This window comes from Cervus canadensis, chromosome 7, assembly GCF_019320065.1.
Source record: "Cervus canadensis isolate Bull #8, Minnesota chromosome 7, ASM1932006v1, whole genome shotgun sequence".
Lineage (NCBI taxonomy): Eukaryota > Metazoa > Chordata > Mammalia > Artiodactyla > Cervidae > Cervus > Cervus canadensis.
In genome coordinates, this window is record NC_057392.1 from 55927666 (window position 1) to 55941798 (window position 14133).

General features: G+C 49.4%; 1 protein-coding gene across 3 annotated transcripts in view; it reads left to right on the forward strand.

Annotated features, from left to right (window-relative positions):
• Window positions 1-14133, forward strand: part of MASP1 (MBL associated serine protease 1) — a 70965-nt gene that overhangs the window by 48471 nt on the left and 8361 nt on the right. For 2 of the 3 annotated variants that reach the window (XM_043473454.1, XM_043473453.1), the window contains exons 10-12: window positions 231-305; window positions 10170-10307; window positions 13415-13528. In XM_043473454.1, coding sequence (XP_043329389.1) covers window positions 231-305; window positions 10170-10307; window positions 13415-13528 — 327 coding nt within the window. Of the gene's footprint in view, window positions 1-230; window positions 306-4325; window positions 6774-10169; window positions 10308-13414; window positions 13529-14133 lie in introns of those variants that run through there. The other variant, XM_043473452.1, reaches the window with a different exon arrangement.

Consider the following 14133-nt stretch of genomic DNA (forward strand, 5'->3'; position numbering starts at 1 on the left):
AATGGGGAGCTATTGTGATTTTGAGCACAGACAGGACGAGATCAGATTCCCATTTTAGAAAGATGCTTCAAGCTGCAGACCAGACTGGCTCAGAGAGAACAGCATCAGAAAGACTCTTTGGAAGACTTGCAGTGATTCACAGTGGAAGAGTTAAGAGCTCAGATCTATTTTCCATGTGCTATGAATCAACCACGTTCTCCTTTTTCTTCAACTTTTTTTCCCTCACCCAGGTGTATATACCTGTTCTGCCCAAGGAGTCTGGATGAATGAAGTCCTGGGGAGAAGCCAGCCCACCTGCCTGCCAGGTACTTCGCTCTTAAGTTCTCTGCCTCAAGGTCCCATGCAAGGCACTGGGTCCACGGGTGCTCTGGCTGTTAATGGAGTAAGGGGTAGGGGGCATGATACTCTGATTGCTTTTGAAGGTGGTCAAAGGTCAGAAAAGCCTAGCCTCACATCTTCTCGAACAAACCAGCCTCTATGTTCAACCTGTTCTATCACAACAGGACACTTCCTGCCTCCTCTCTCTGCCATTCTGCTCTCTTCCTGCCAGCCTTCTCATCTCACACAGTTGGTATTTGTATCAGCTGTGTACCAGGAAAAGTGGGAAAGTGGGCACCTGCTCCTCAAGCACTCACTGTGTGGTAGAGGAGGTGGAAATCAGACAAGCATCAAATAACCACAGGACAGAGTAACAAGTTCTTCCAAAAAGCAGTATGCTCAAGTCTTAGTGACTGCTGTCTCCCCTGAGCTTACTTACTGACCCTACTTTAAAATGAGCAAAGAGTTTTGTGGTAACAGGGAGTGTCCCTGTGCATATAGATTGGGGGGATATTTTATGGGTATTTGCATTAGTACTAAACATATGAATGATTTACATGGTAATCATGATGTATGCACATATTCAAACTGACTTAGAATATTATAGCCCTAAATGCACACTCTAGGGTTAAATAAATAACCCACCAAAAGTTAAATATTCACAACACAGAAATTTACACTTCAAAAAGAAATAAGAATAGTGATTCAATCAATAGTGATTGAAAGATATAATCATTCAAGAGAAGCAGTGTTGATTTCGTCATTTGCTGCAACAGCAGTAGCTTTGCCATATGGTTCAGGGTTGTGTGGCATTCATATTTTTACTGAATTAGAGTGTTGGGTAAACTGAGATAGTGTATTATTTGAATGGTGCACTTTAGTAACCTTCAGTACTCACCTAGTAGACTTCTAGATTTAGGCATTAAAACGGGAAGGCTATGGAGCCATCTACCATTATCCTTGAGACCTGAAGAAAGTTTTAGCATTTGGGCATCAGTTTTGGCCATCACAGCTGCTATAAGATCTCAGAGAAGGAAGACACGTGGTTGTCTGGGAGCAGAGAAATGAGGACGGGTCAGGAAGACTTCACTTAAGAGTGCTTTCAATCTAAGCAAGAATTCAAAGAATTTGTGAGGATCTGGAAGAAGGGAAAGGTCAAGCCATCCACACTCTGCTGGCCCCCATCATCTCAGTTAGGCTTAGCCAGGAGCACACCTAAGGGCCACAGCTGGGGAAGCCTTGGAGAAGATGGGGAATGGTATAGCTGTGGCAAACTGGAGATCAGATCCCCCTTTTGCTAATACTATGTGGGCCAAAGAAAATGGCAGTGTAGGTGGGTTCCATCCTGGGCAGTCCTGTCATGATGTCTAGAGGGGGATGAGGCACTGTGCTGGGAGTCAAGGGCCCAGCTCCTAGCCCTGGTGTTGCCTTTTCCTGATCTCCATCTTTGGTAAGTCATCTGACCTCTTTGGGGCTAGGATTTCATACCTCAGAAGTGGGGGAGCAGAATCAGGTGATCCATGACATTCTATGACTCTTGATGGTCATCATCCTCTAGATTCATACAAAGCATATTGGATATAATGAGTCTTGAAATTCTGGTAACACCTAGTCTTGAGCAGAACATGGTGTATCATCAGACCAGACCAGAGAATTCTAAATTCTCTTCTAAAACACTGAGATTGAATGCAGAGGCAAGCCAGAATAGAGAAAGTCATTTCATCTGGCATCATAATATCCACCTTTCCAAGGAAACTGTTGAACAAATATTATTTTCCCCTTATTTCACACTGAGAAAACTAAGGACCAAGAAGGTATAATGATTTGACCAAGGTTACCTAGAAAAAGTTACAGGCAAAACTGGAAGGCGGACTCAAGACTTTTGATGTCTACACAAGCAATGCTGAGCCATTCTTGACTCTGCCATCCTCAGGTACCCAGGATTCCAGAATATCACAATTTTATTTTTAGAGCCCTCCCTCAGTACCTCCAGTCTTCTAGAGCCCAAACCTGATTTCAGCACAGCTGAAGCTCTAGTATTTCAAGTCAAGTCTTCTGTCCCAGGAAAGACTGGATGGAGAATGGTAGCAGATAAAAAGAATGGCCCCATTTCAATGAGCACTCTCGAAGGCTTGTGGCATCATTCAACCTTTTGAAAGGACAAGAGCAGATAAAGAAGAAAAACAGACTTTAGTGGAAAAAATGAAGCTAGAATCCAAAGAAACAGGCTCCACTCCTGGCTCTGTCACTAATGACTTTAAATATGCCTCTTGCATTCCCTGAACCTCAATTTCGCCATCAGTAAATTAGCCATTCTCCAAGCTTCCCCAGCTTGGAGACATTCTGTGACCTGGGGCATGCCACTGGCACCTTGGTTGGCAAAAGGCACCGTTCAGTGCTAGCTTTGTTCTGACCATGGATTTAGCCACAGGCATATCCCTCATCAGATGCGGGTCTTTCAGCACTCAAGTTGCTGCACAGGGCTAGTTACAGACCGGCCTTGAGAAGTCACCCTGTACGCTGCTGCTTATAATTGGGAGTCTGGCCTTCAACTCTGAAAGGTTCGGCCACAGCCAATTAGCAAAACCCGTCTCACATCTGGCCTGGGGTGAACAGCAGGGTGCCTCAGGAGCACATAAAACATCCGGAAGAAAAGCATCTGAAAAGCTTTAGGTTGCTGGAAGCCTGACCTCTCAAAGTTGCCAAGACAACTCAAATGCTCCTTGGTCTTTAAAGGATTACTGAAAGTATCTGGGGCCAAGGGGTGTAGCCCTGACAATTTGCAACCAAGAGGAGGTCCATGCTCACACCAGGCTTACCACCAGACCTAAGCACTCTGCTGGGAGGGGCCCTTGTGAGCTTGTTCTTAGCCAGCAGGGGGCTGGTACTGAAGACCCTCTGCTCATGGGCCAAAGGCGTTTGGCTGCAGGAGACTGGTGGTGTATGTGCATGCTCGGGGTACAACTCGGTGGAACGAAGTTTGATCAGACTTTTCTTCTTCCCCTGCAGGTACTACTGGGTTCCCGGGTGCAATGATGGATGGCTCAGAGCAGAGCCCATGCATCATTGCTTGTAGATTATGCCACCTTTCTCTAAGCTTGGATGCCCTGGCCATCCCTTCACAGCATGTGTCTTGTAGACCAGAGAAGAAAAGGTTACAGGGCATGAGACCGTGCTCTTCATATGTAATGAGGCATTGTGGAATACAGGATAAGACATTCTTCTTAGAATCTAGTTAAGCCCCTGCTACCCAGCTTAACTGCAGTGTGAACTTGGATCAGTCACTTACCCTCTGGAGAGTTTTATTCACCTATAAAGTGAGAGTGGCCAGGGCAAATGAAATAAAAATCAAAGGAATTTGTAATTTAAAGGATCCCTGAAGATCATTTTGACCAATAGTCTCATCTAGCAGATCAAAAAGTGAAATCCAGAGAAGGAAATTTACTTACCAGAGTCACACAGGACAGAAGGGAGAAAAGCAAGATCAAGACCCCAAGTGTCTCGTCTTCCACTCCAGTGTTAGCTGTGACCTGCTAGACAGTCTTTTAATCTCCTGTCTCTCAAAGCCATTGACCTGTGGTTTTCAGAAGTTTTCCAAGTGCCCACAGCATGGACCACATCTGGGTTCCGAGATGCCTTTTCTAGCGAAGAAAGGGACAAAGGGACTGCTGCTGGAGATAGCCCTGGTTAAAGATGATCCAGACCACAGGTGGTCTTGGCTGGAAGGGTTCAGGATGGTGAAGGCCCACAAAGTAACCTGGTCTGGTCCATAGAGGGTCCTGGCTACAGAAGGGTCAGACTCCAGAGGAGTCAGGCTAGAAAGACTTAGGCCAAAAGCAACCCCATTCAGAGCTTTCCCAGGCCAGCATGGCCCCCCGGACGTAGGCCAGGGCCCACGGTGGCATAATCTACAGTGGGTGAGATGTGCATTTCTTTAAGAGGCTCTTTTCACCTGGCTGACCTGACCAGTCTCCTCCTCTCGTCCCGCCCCCTCCTTCTCCTTACAGTGTGCGGTCAGCCCTCGCGCTCGCTGCCAAACCTGGTCAAGCGGATCATCGGGGGCCGCAACGCCGAGCCCGGCCTCTTCCCGTGGCAGGCCCTGATTGTGGTGGAGGACACCTCGAGGGTGCCCAATGACAAGTGGTTTGGGAGCGGGGCCCTGCTCTCCGAGTCCTGGATCCTCACGGCCGCCCACGTGCTGCGCTCCCAGCGCAGAGACAACACGGTGACACCGGTCTCCAAGGAGCACGTCACCGTCCACCTGGGCCTGCACGACGTGCGGGACAAATCCGGGGCTGTCAACAGCTCGGCCGCCCGAGTGGTGCTGCACCCGGACTTCAACATCCAGAGTTACAACCATGACATCGCCCTGGTGCAGCTGCGGGAGCCCGTGCCCCTGGGGCCCCGCATCCTTCCCGTCTGCCTGCCGCCGCCCGAGCCCGCCGGCCCGGCGCCCCACGTGCTGGGGCTGGTAGCCGGCTGGGGCATCTCCAACCCGAACGTGACGGTGGACGAGATCATCGGCAGCGGGACTCGGACCTTGTCAGACGTCCTGCAGTATGTCAAGCTACCCGTGGTGCCCCACGCCGAGTGCAAGACCAGCTACGAGTCCCGGTCAGGCAACTACAGCGTCACCGAGAACATGTTCTGCGCCGGCTACTACGAGGGCGGCAAGGACACGTGCCTAGGAGACAGCGGTGGCGCCTTTGTCATCCTCGACGACGCCAGCCAGCGCTGGGTGGCCCAAGGCCTGGTGTCCTGGGGAGGCCCTGAAGAATGTGGCAGCAAGCAGGTGTATGGGGTCTACACCAAGGTCTCCAATTATGTGGACTGGGTGTGGGAGCAGATGGGTTCCCCGCAGGGCCTGGGGGAGCTGCAGGTGGAGCGGTGAGCTGCGGGACTCCAGCCAGCCAACCGCCCTGCCCAGCTCCAGCAAGACTGCACCCCACCCTCCTAATGACAACACACTCCACTGTTACACGCAAGCCTAAGGGATGGACACGCGGTTCCCACCCTCTCAAGATGGCTCCTGGGTCCCTGAGAGGCAGCAGTGTGGTAGGGGAAAAGGCCCTACATAGGAAACCTGGGTCCCTGGCCCTGGCCCAAGTCCCTTGCCCTCTCTGGGCCTCACTCTCCCGCAGGACGGGGAGGAAGCTAGACTCGGGCCAGTGCCCGAACTCCTCTCCTGGAATGCCCACCCCAGGGGCCTCATTCACTCCTAGTTGTTCACCAAATCCAGTGGCCCCACCGTTGGTGTAACTGAGCTTGGACCTGACTCTTAGAAAATGTTTACTTGCCTCAAGCTGAGTCCATATATTTCCCCACTCTGCCCTCTAGGTCTAGACCCTTTTCTAGCAGAAAAGCCCTTAGATTTGAGGAGACAGGGATGACACCCCAGAGGCCCCTCTCTCTAAATATAAGGCCTTGTAGTACTTTCATCCCTGGGTTTTCTCTCCCCAAAGCTCCTTGCAGTCCAAGCCTTATCCCTTATGTTCCCTGTTAAAGGAATCTCAAAGGACAAAGGGAAAGCTAGGAAACTCTGTGATGACTGGGGGGAGGAGAAGAGCAGTGGGAAACTTTCCAACCCCATTAAATTCCTGTCATCAACGCAGAACACTTATCTGGGTACATCCACACCTGACTCTCCACACAAGCAGGAAGCAACCTTCCAGTCTTGAAATGTGTCACCTGAAAGGGCTACCCAAGCCCCAGCCCTAGATGTGGAGATGCAACCCGATTGCTTGGAGAAAGAGAAGGCTCACATCATACCTGCTATGCCTCTGGGCAGGGAAATGGAAGAAGGGGGGACTCAGGACATATGAGTGACCTCCTCCCACCAGACCCCCTTCCCCCCACGGCGTGCCTACAGTCTGAGCTCTACAGAGAACCCACCTGGCATGAATGTTCTGAGGGATCCACTCCTCCAGCTTCCAGGAGCCAAGTCAAGAGAAGCAGGGACTTGCCCAAGAAAGGCCGTAAGAGGAGACGGAGAGCCCAGAGTCCTGGGTTCAAGCCGCAGCTCTGCCCCCAAACTGGCTTGTAACTTTTGACAAATTGCTTTCCCTCCCTGGGCCTCAGTTTCCCCATTTATAAAAGGAAGGCACCGGATCCCCCTCAGGGTCCTTCCAGCTCCAGCATTCACTGCTTCCAAAGCCAGCAACCTCACCCTGGCTCTCCCCAGCCTGACCGTCCTCCTTCTCCCCGGGTTTTGCTCTCCTGGGGACTCCCCATCAGAGACAGAAGCCTTGAGAAGGATTCCAAGACAGCAATTGGGAAGCATCCGCTCTTCCAGTTGGGTCCTGACAGCACACTCCTGTGTCTATGAACGGTGCATATAGAAGATGCTATACTTTGTATATTTATATCACAAGCTTCACTCCTCTGTAAGGTGCCTCTGCACTGTTTCCTCCATCAGGGGACTAAAATGGAAATAAATCCTCTGTGGATAACCAACAGCCTCTGTTTTGGGGTTTAGTTATTGTTGATGTTTGTTTGTTTTGACCTTTTGAAGAAAATCTGACCCTTCATTAAGCCACAATCTGTCTCACTGTGGAAAGGGCACAGTTTTTGTCACCTGGACATTATCCAAGAAAGGGTGATGAGAAATGGAGTTGGTTGTGGACATGTGAGGAGAAGGCAATGGCTCCCCACTCCAGTACTCTCGCCTGGAAAATCCCATGGACAGAAGAGCCTGGTAGGCTGCAGTCCATAGGGTCCCTAAGAGCACAACTTAGCGATTTCACTTTCACTTTTCACTTTCGTGCATTGGAGAAGGAAATGGCAACCCACTCCAGTGTTCTTGCCTGGAGAATCCCAGGGACGGGGGAGCCTGGTGGACTGCCGTCTATGGGGTCGCACAGAGTCGGACACGACTGAAGCGGCTTAGCAGCAGCAGCAGCAGCATGGACATGTGTCCTCTCAAAGGCTACCTATTCCATCATAGAAGTGCCTGCCATTTAAGTCCTTGAGTTCAAAGTGCCCAGATAAGCCCAGGAAGCAAGATCGTGTGCACCCAAGTCTCATGCAGGCAAGGGGAGTTCAATGTCATGAGAGGAGTGATCGTAGTGTTACGAGAATTTAAGGAGGGGGAGGTTCACACAGCTGAAGGGGGTCTGGGTAACTTTTCAAAGAGGTTACAAAGAATACACTGGGAGATGGGAGGGCAGGGCAAAGAGGACAAAGGTCAAGTAGGAAAGTGTGCCCCGAGTAGATGGGAACAGAGGGCATAGGGGATAGTGGACATTCTTGAAGGTCATCCTGTGTTAGTACCTGGTCCTATAGCCAGTGACTGCCTAATTTGGGGCATATCAGAATCACTTGTGTTTATTAGGAACGCAGGTTCCTAGGTCTCACCCATGGGAAGTTCTGAATCAGTAGGCTGAGTGTGGGCAGCAGGCTGTGAAAAGTGGAGGGGATGGAGGGAGGGACCAACCTAGAGAGAGTGATTGGGAAATCACTGCAACCATTCTGGAGAGAGGTGGTGAAAACCACCAGACCAAGGGCATGACACTGCAGATGTGGGGGTGGAGTCTGTAAGCATTCAAGTAGTGTAGTGGGTAGGACTTGGTGCAGAGGCATTGTGTGAAATAGTGCAGACAGGAGATGTGGTGTAACACAAGCTAGTATGTTAGTGAGGGCTCCCATGTCATACGCTCATAGTTTGTGTTTGGGGTTTGTATCATATTGAGACTGTCATGCTTTTTACACTACTGAGAACTAAAAGAATCCTACATTATACCTTACACTTTATGTGTAGCTGGTTTCAGAGGTTATCAGTCTTGTGTTCCATCACATCCTCTAGACTGTTGGACCTTATATTGTTGATGTATTGAAACACTGAGGTGCCATGGGGTTGCATGAAGGGCACACTGCAGCATTACTCTCTGCTTCTCCTGTTGATTTTTTTTACCAGTGGCTGATTAAAGATGGTGGCTGAAGAAAAGGGAGGCAACAAGGATACTGTCTGTGCAGACATTAACAGACATCTGGAATAACAAAGGGGAGATGGGTGGTGAAGGATGGAGACCAGGACTTGGTTTTGCTGTGTTTGAGGAGCTTATGAGCAATCCAGCTGGAGATGTAGAAAGGAGGAGTCCAGAGGAGAAGGCAGATTAGAGACACTGATCTGAAATTCATCAGGCTCTAAGTGGTATGTTGGCATGGGAAGAAGTGGCATCATCCACTGGAAAGGAAAAGAAAAGACGAGGGGGCCGACGACTAAAAAAGGGAAACACCAGCATGGATTGCATGGAGAGAAGAAGAAAAACCCCAAGAAAGAGATAGAAAAGGGAAATCAGAAACACGGGAAGAAAAGAGCTTCAGAAGCCAAGGAGAGAAAGTGTCAAGAAGAAAAAAGTGATCAACAATGCAAATGAGCTTGGACAGTCCAGAGGACACTTCCAGGCTGGATGTTCCTAGGCACCAGGACCATCAACTACCATCAACTCCGAAAGAGGATCCAGGGAACAGACCCATGCTCACATTCAAGTCCTTAACCCTTCCTCCCCTTTCCTTTATGCTCCATGTCCCTAATCCCCCTCCTCTTCCTCCTCCATAGCCTCTTCCTTCTTTCCCACTTTTCTCTTCCTCGCTCTCTCCCTACCTCTCCCTCCCATTGCCTCCCTCCTTCTCTCTTTCTCTCTCCAGCTTCTCCTAGGTTTTTTATCTCTTTCCTGAGGCAGCCTCTCTGGGACTTCTTTGCCCAGTTCTCCAGGTTTTGCTTCTTTGAAACCAGTTAATACAAACCTCTTGTTCTTATCTGACTCTTCAAATGAGTTTGTATTTTCAGACTTGGGTTTCTGTTTTGCTCTTTCATGAGTCAAAGCTGTATCTAGCCTCGCCTAAAACAGCAGATTCTCCAGCTTTAACAATGGGCAGCTGCAAGGTGAGAAGAATTCTTAGAGATGAAGAATACATGAGAGAAAATTTCAGAAATAGTGTCCTGCTATACATGTAAATATCACCACTGAAGTTCCAGTTATGGGTCCGGAGACATTCTGTCTCCATGTATGATTACAAATCTCTTAGATTGTCAAATGGCCACTTTATGTCCAAGTTTGTGCGAACTATGGTTGTTTGTTCTTTTGAGTCCACCTCTGAAGGACAGGGAAGGATGTGGATAATGAGTATCAATTTTCTTTCCAGAAGCTTGACTATGAAAGAAAGGACAGGGAGAGACTATGGAATGAATGAGAAGCTGAGAAAGTGGAAAATTAAATTTTTAGCATGAAAAGTCTTGATCATGTTTTGTAGGCATAGATAAAGGAGAAATGCGAGATAGAGGAGAAAGGCACAAATCCTCAAAACCAGATCCCCAAGAGTTTGGAAGTGAGGGGATCCAGAGCCCAGAATCAGTTCTGAAGAGATGTTTAGAGAGGGAGTAGATAGAGAGGAGAATGCTTTCTTGTGGGCTTTGTGTGTGTTTGTTGAAACTTTTTCTACAAACTTTCCATAAAGTGATGGTTGGCAGGTCTGGGCTTATAGTCTAGCAACCCCAACTGAGAAGGACCTTCTAGCAAAACTCCCAAGGCAGGCTCTTACTGGCCTGTCCAGGGTTATATTCCCATCTCTGAGCAATCGCTGTGACCAGAGTATAAGAGGCTTTCATTAGTCAGGTCATGGTCACACCCCTAGAACCAGAGGTAAGATCATTGCAACTCAGGCTAAAGGGACAAGAAATGGGGGAAGAGAGGACCCCAGAGGAAACTTGGGGTGCAATTACTGAAAGGGGCAGTGGATGCCGGGAAATGAAAACGAACAGATATTCCTAACAGAGGGTGATAAGCTAGCCACTCTCGCAAAGGGCAAGCTGGAACCCAGAGTGTGACCTGCCCTCCTCCCCCTGGCTGCAGTGTGTGGGACCCCCACGTTCTCCCGGAATCTGTTGGCCAGGATCATCAACGGACGCCCCGTCCAGAAGGGCACCACCCCCTGGGCTGCTATGTTGTCACACCCGGACGGGCAGCCCTTCTGCGGGGGCTCCCTGCTAGGTAAGGAGAGGTGGAAGGGGTGGGGGACCCAGGATGAGGGTGGGCTGGAGGAAAGGGACCTGACCCTTGAAGCTTCCACTCCAGCAGCAGGGCCCAGAAGCACAATGTGGTAGAAAGAGCCCTTAGCTGGAGCGGGGAGATACTTGTTCTGCTCCAGCTGGCTCCTTCAGGCAACTCCTCCTGAGCCCTGGCCACGCTCTGGCACTGAGAAGGGTCAGGGGGTCAGGCCCTTAAACATGGACCACAACACAAGGCACTTCCATGCAGCTCAAAGTCAGGGTGGGCCTCAGGCCCTGGGCTGAGGGCGAACCAGGAAACCCACCCTAGAGGAGTCAAGGAAGGGAGATATACAGAGCTTTGAATGCAATGTTTGGGAATCAAGATGTATCTTGAATGCTACTCCAGGTTTATAATCATGTTCTTAAAAGTCCTCTCCCGAGACAACATGGATTGGAAGAAGGGTTAATCTGGAAGCCAAGAGTCCAGTGAGGCGGCTAGAGTGCAGCAGTGAGGAGGGAAGTCATTAGCCTCAGAATAAGAATAGGGGACGAGGGGTGGAAACAAGGCAGATTCAGATTCAGATTCAAAGCCATTGGAAAAGAGAACTGTCAGACTTGTGTAATGGACTGAACATGGCTGGGAGTGGCAGCAAAGGCAGGAAAGAAATGATTTAGGGCTCTTCCTACCACAGTTCAGCCCACATGATCTAAGGTCCATCCCAGCTCTGACATCATAATAAAAATTAATAGCAATCTAGAGTCCCTCTGACCCCATCACAGAGGAGGAAGGCATGGACGGGTCCACCTCTGCTTGGGCAGCTCTAGGGTTGCTAGCCTCACCTCGCCTCGCCCTGACCCACCCTCCTCCTCCATGGTGCACTCAGGGGAGGACAGCTCCCCAGCAAGGGACCCCCGAGGGAAGGTGCAGACACTGGTGAGGCTGCAGCCTGGACATCTGGGATACGTGAAACGGTAACCCGGCAGAGGGGCTGATCCTTATATTCCCACAAACACAAAGACAGGAGTGCTCACGCTATGGAGCCTCCCAAAGGGTCACAGTGAGTGAGCACAGGTTAAAGGGGAGCCCAGTGGGGAGCAGGCAGGGGGCAGAACCAAGAATGAGAGGGGTTAGAAGGACAAAGACAAAAATAGAGAAAGAGGGCATGTGAGAGAGACCTAGAGAGGGGAGCGAAGGGAGATGAAGGGCAAAATGAAAGAAAACAAGTCCAAACAGAGAAAGAGAAACTGGTAGGGCAGGAAATGAGAGATAGAGAGAGAATCATGAAAGGCACAGACAAGCAGGGGCGACCCAGAGGAGAAGAAATCATCAGAAGAGAAGCAGAAAGAGGGGAGGAGCAGACAGGGAGAGTGGAAGAGAGCAAAGGCACTTCCAATTTTGTTAGAGTGTATTGTATGTAAAAGAGATGGAGTAAGTGCCCATGGTTTAAGGGTTAGATTAGCTTTCTGAAGCCTTGGGTGTTTCAGTTCAATGATGTTCAGTGCTCACTGTGTCTACTGCATGTTTGTTCCCAGTTCTCTACCCTCAGCCAAGCTCCAAGAGCTCTACAAGACATCCTCAGCCTTGCCCATAGCCCTTCTCATCTAGAATCTCTCTCCTCCTCCTGTTGTCTAGTTCTGTAGAGGGAAGGAAAGGGAGGAGAGGGCAGAAGAAGCAGAGAAGGAGCTGAGGGACAGACAGAGGGAACCTGCCATTCAGTGCCCACCATGAAGCCTGTGCAGAGGGGCCCTGACTCAGGGACTCACTGTCTGCAGAGCTGGGAGATGAAGCTATGTCTTTCAGCTCATCATTGCTCTCCCCAGCCCCATTCCATGGCAGGCTTCCTAATCTGGGTACCTCATTCCATTTTATCCACTTGGAAAATTAGCCAGGAGCCCCTGGCTGCAGACAGGGATCAAAAATACCGCCACGGGAAAGAGGATAGTCTGTGTAGGGTACTCTCCAGAAGCCAGTAGCCGGAGCACATGGCTGCCCCTGAGAGGGCCAGGGACCTGCAGAGAAAGGGACCTCTGCCCTCAACTCTGAACTCGGCTATGATACCCACACTCCAAAGCCCTGGTACCTTTCTTTCTGTTTGGCTCATCGCAGTATGGGCTCAGCTGTTTATGGGTTTGTCACCTGATTCACCTTAGGGAAGAACCAAGGCCTGATCCTATATTAAACAAAGAGCAGGAAAGTGTCCGTCAAGGGAAAAAGAGCCAAGATACAAGAGATGTGCCAGGCTGATCATCAGGAGACCCACGGTCAGCCCTGGTCCTGCCACCCACCTGCAGAGCTGCCCTAGACAGCCCCGCTCCCCTCAGGCCTCAGAATCTAAATTTATAAAATGAGAGTTTGGAATCAGAGCAGTGGTTCCCGACCTTGGTGACAGCAGAACTTTGGGGGCAGTTTTAAAATGTGTTTGTACCTGGGCCTCACTCCACAACTTAGATGGTCTGGCTCAAGCCCAGACATTGTTTTGGGAGGATTTCTTTTTTTTAATTCCCCACATGATTCTATTATAAATGTGCACTCACATTTGAGAAGAACCATGTACAATAATACTTTGCAAACTTTAATATGCCTAGAAATTTTTTTTATTAGTTGGAGGCTAATTACAATATTGTAGTGGTTTTAATATGCCTAGAAATTACTTGAAGTTCTTTTTAAGATTCTCAGATTTTAATGCTGAATACAGATTCTGATTCAGTAGACCTGTGTGGGGGCCTGAGAGTCTGCATTTCCAAGAAGCTCCCAGGTGAGGTTGATGCCACTAGTCCAGGGACCACACCTTGAGGAACAAGGCCTAAGGGGCAACCCGTGAGTAAGACTGTTAACACCTTGGGCTGTCCGGAGCTTGCCAACCCCATGCGTTTAAGGGAGACCTGAAATCATTTTTAAAATGTTCAGTTGACCTAGGTTGGGGAAGCAGATGAAATCACAGATTCAACTCCTCATCTTCAGATTAAGATCAATGAGTTTCTGACTTGGGGCTGTGAAATGCATGGGAGAGGGGTACCCTGGAGAGGGGTCTGAAAGCCCTCAGCTTGAGATAGTGGGACACAAGATGTGGCCAAGAGGACAGTGTGTGTTCACAATTCTGTTCTCAGGCTCCAAATGGATTGTGACTGCGGCTCACTGCCTCCACGAAGTGCTGGATTCAGAGGACGTAACTCTTCATCATTTGGAGTTGCTCAGCCCCTCTGCCTTCAAAATCATCGTGGGTGAGTGTGAGCCTAGCTGATTCCTGAAGCCAGCTGTGGTTCTGGGGATGGGGTGTATCTACTCACTCAGTCATTAGGGAGGGAGCCTAGGAATGAAGGACAAGCTAGGACTGGAGTCCAGGGACCTGCCAAAGTCCTGGATCACAGTCTAAGCCTAAGGCAGGGATTCTCGGGTGGTAGGACCATAAGCAGATCTTTGAAGGTGAGGCCTTAGATTTTATAATAAAGACTCCCATCTGGATAACTTCCAAAGATGCCTCAGGCTTCTATGAATTCGTGGTTTCAAGTGATTCATACACAAACAATCCAAGCTTCCCCTCTCCTTTGTAAACTGGCTTATGGAGTTCAGTTCACCGCATATTTATGTCCTGACACTACGTCAGATCTAAAGACACAAGTTCCTGTTTACAAGGACTTACAGTCTAAAAAAGGAATAAAATATGAGCACAAAGCCCTCTAATAAAACGCAGGAAGCAGTAAATTCTGTAGGAGAAGAACAGGGGAAGTTCATAGGGAATAGACTCCTAACCGAAGCATCTAACTCAAGGATCTCTGAGGTTTCATGTAGGAGGCAACACGTGACCTGGGCACGGAAGGGTGATTAT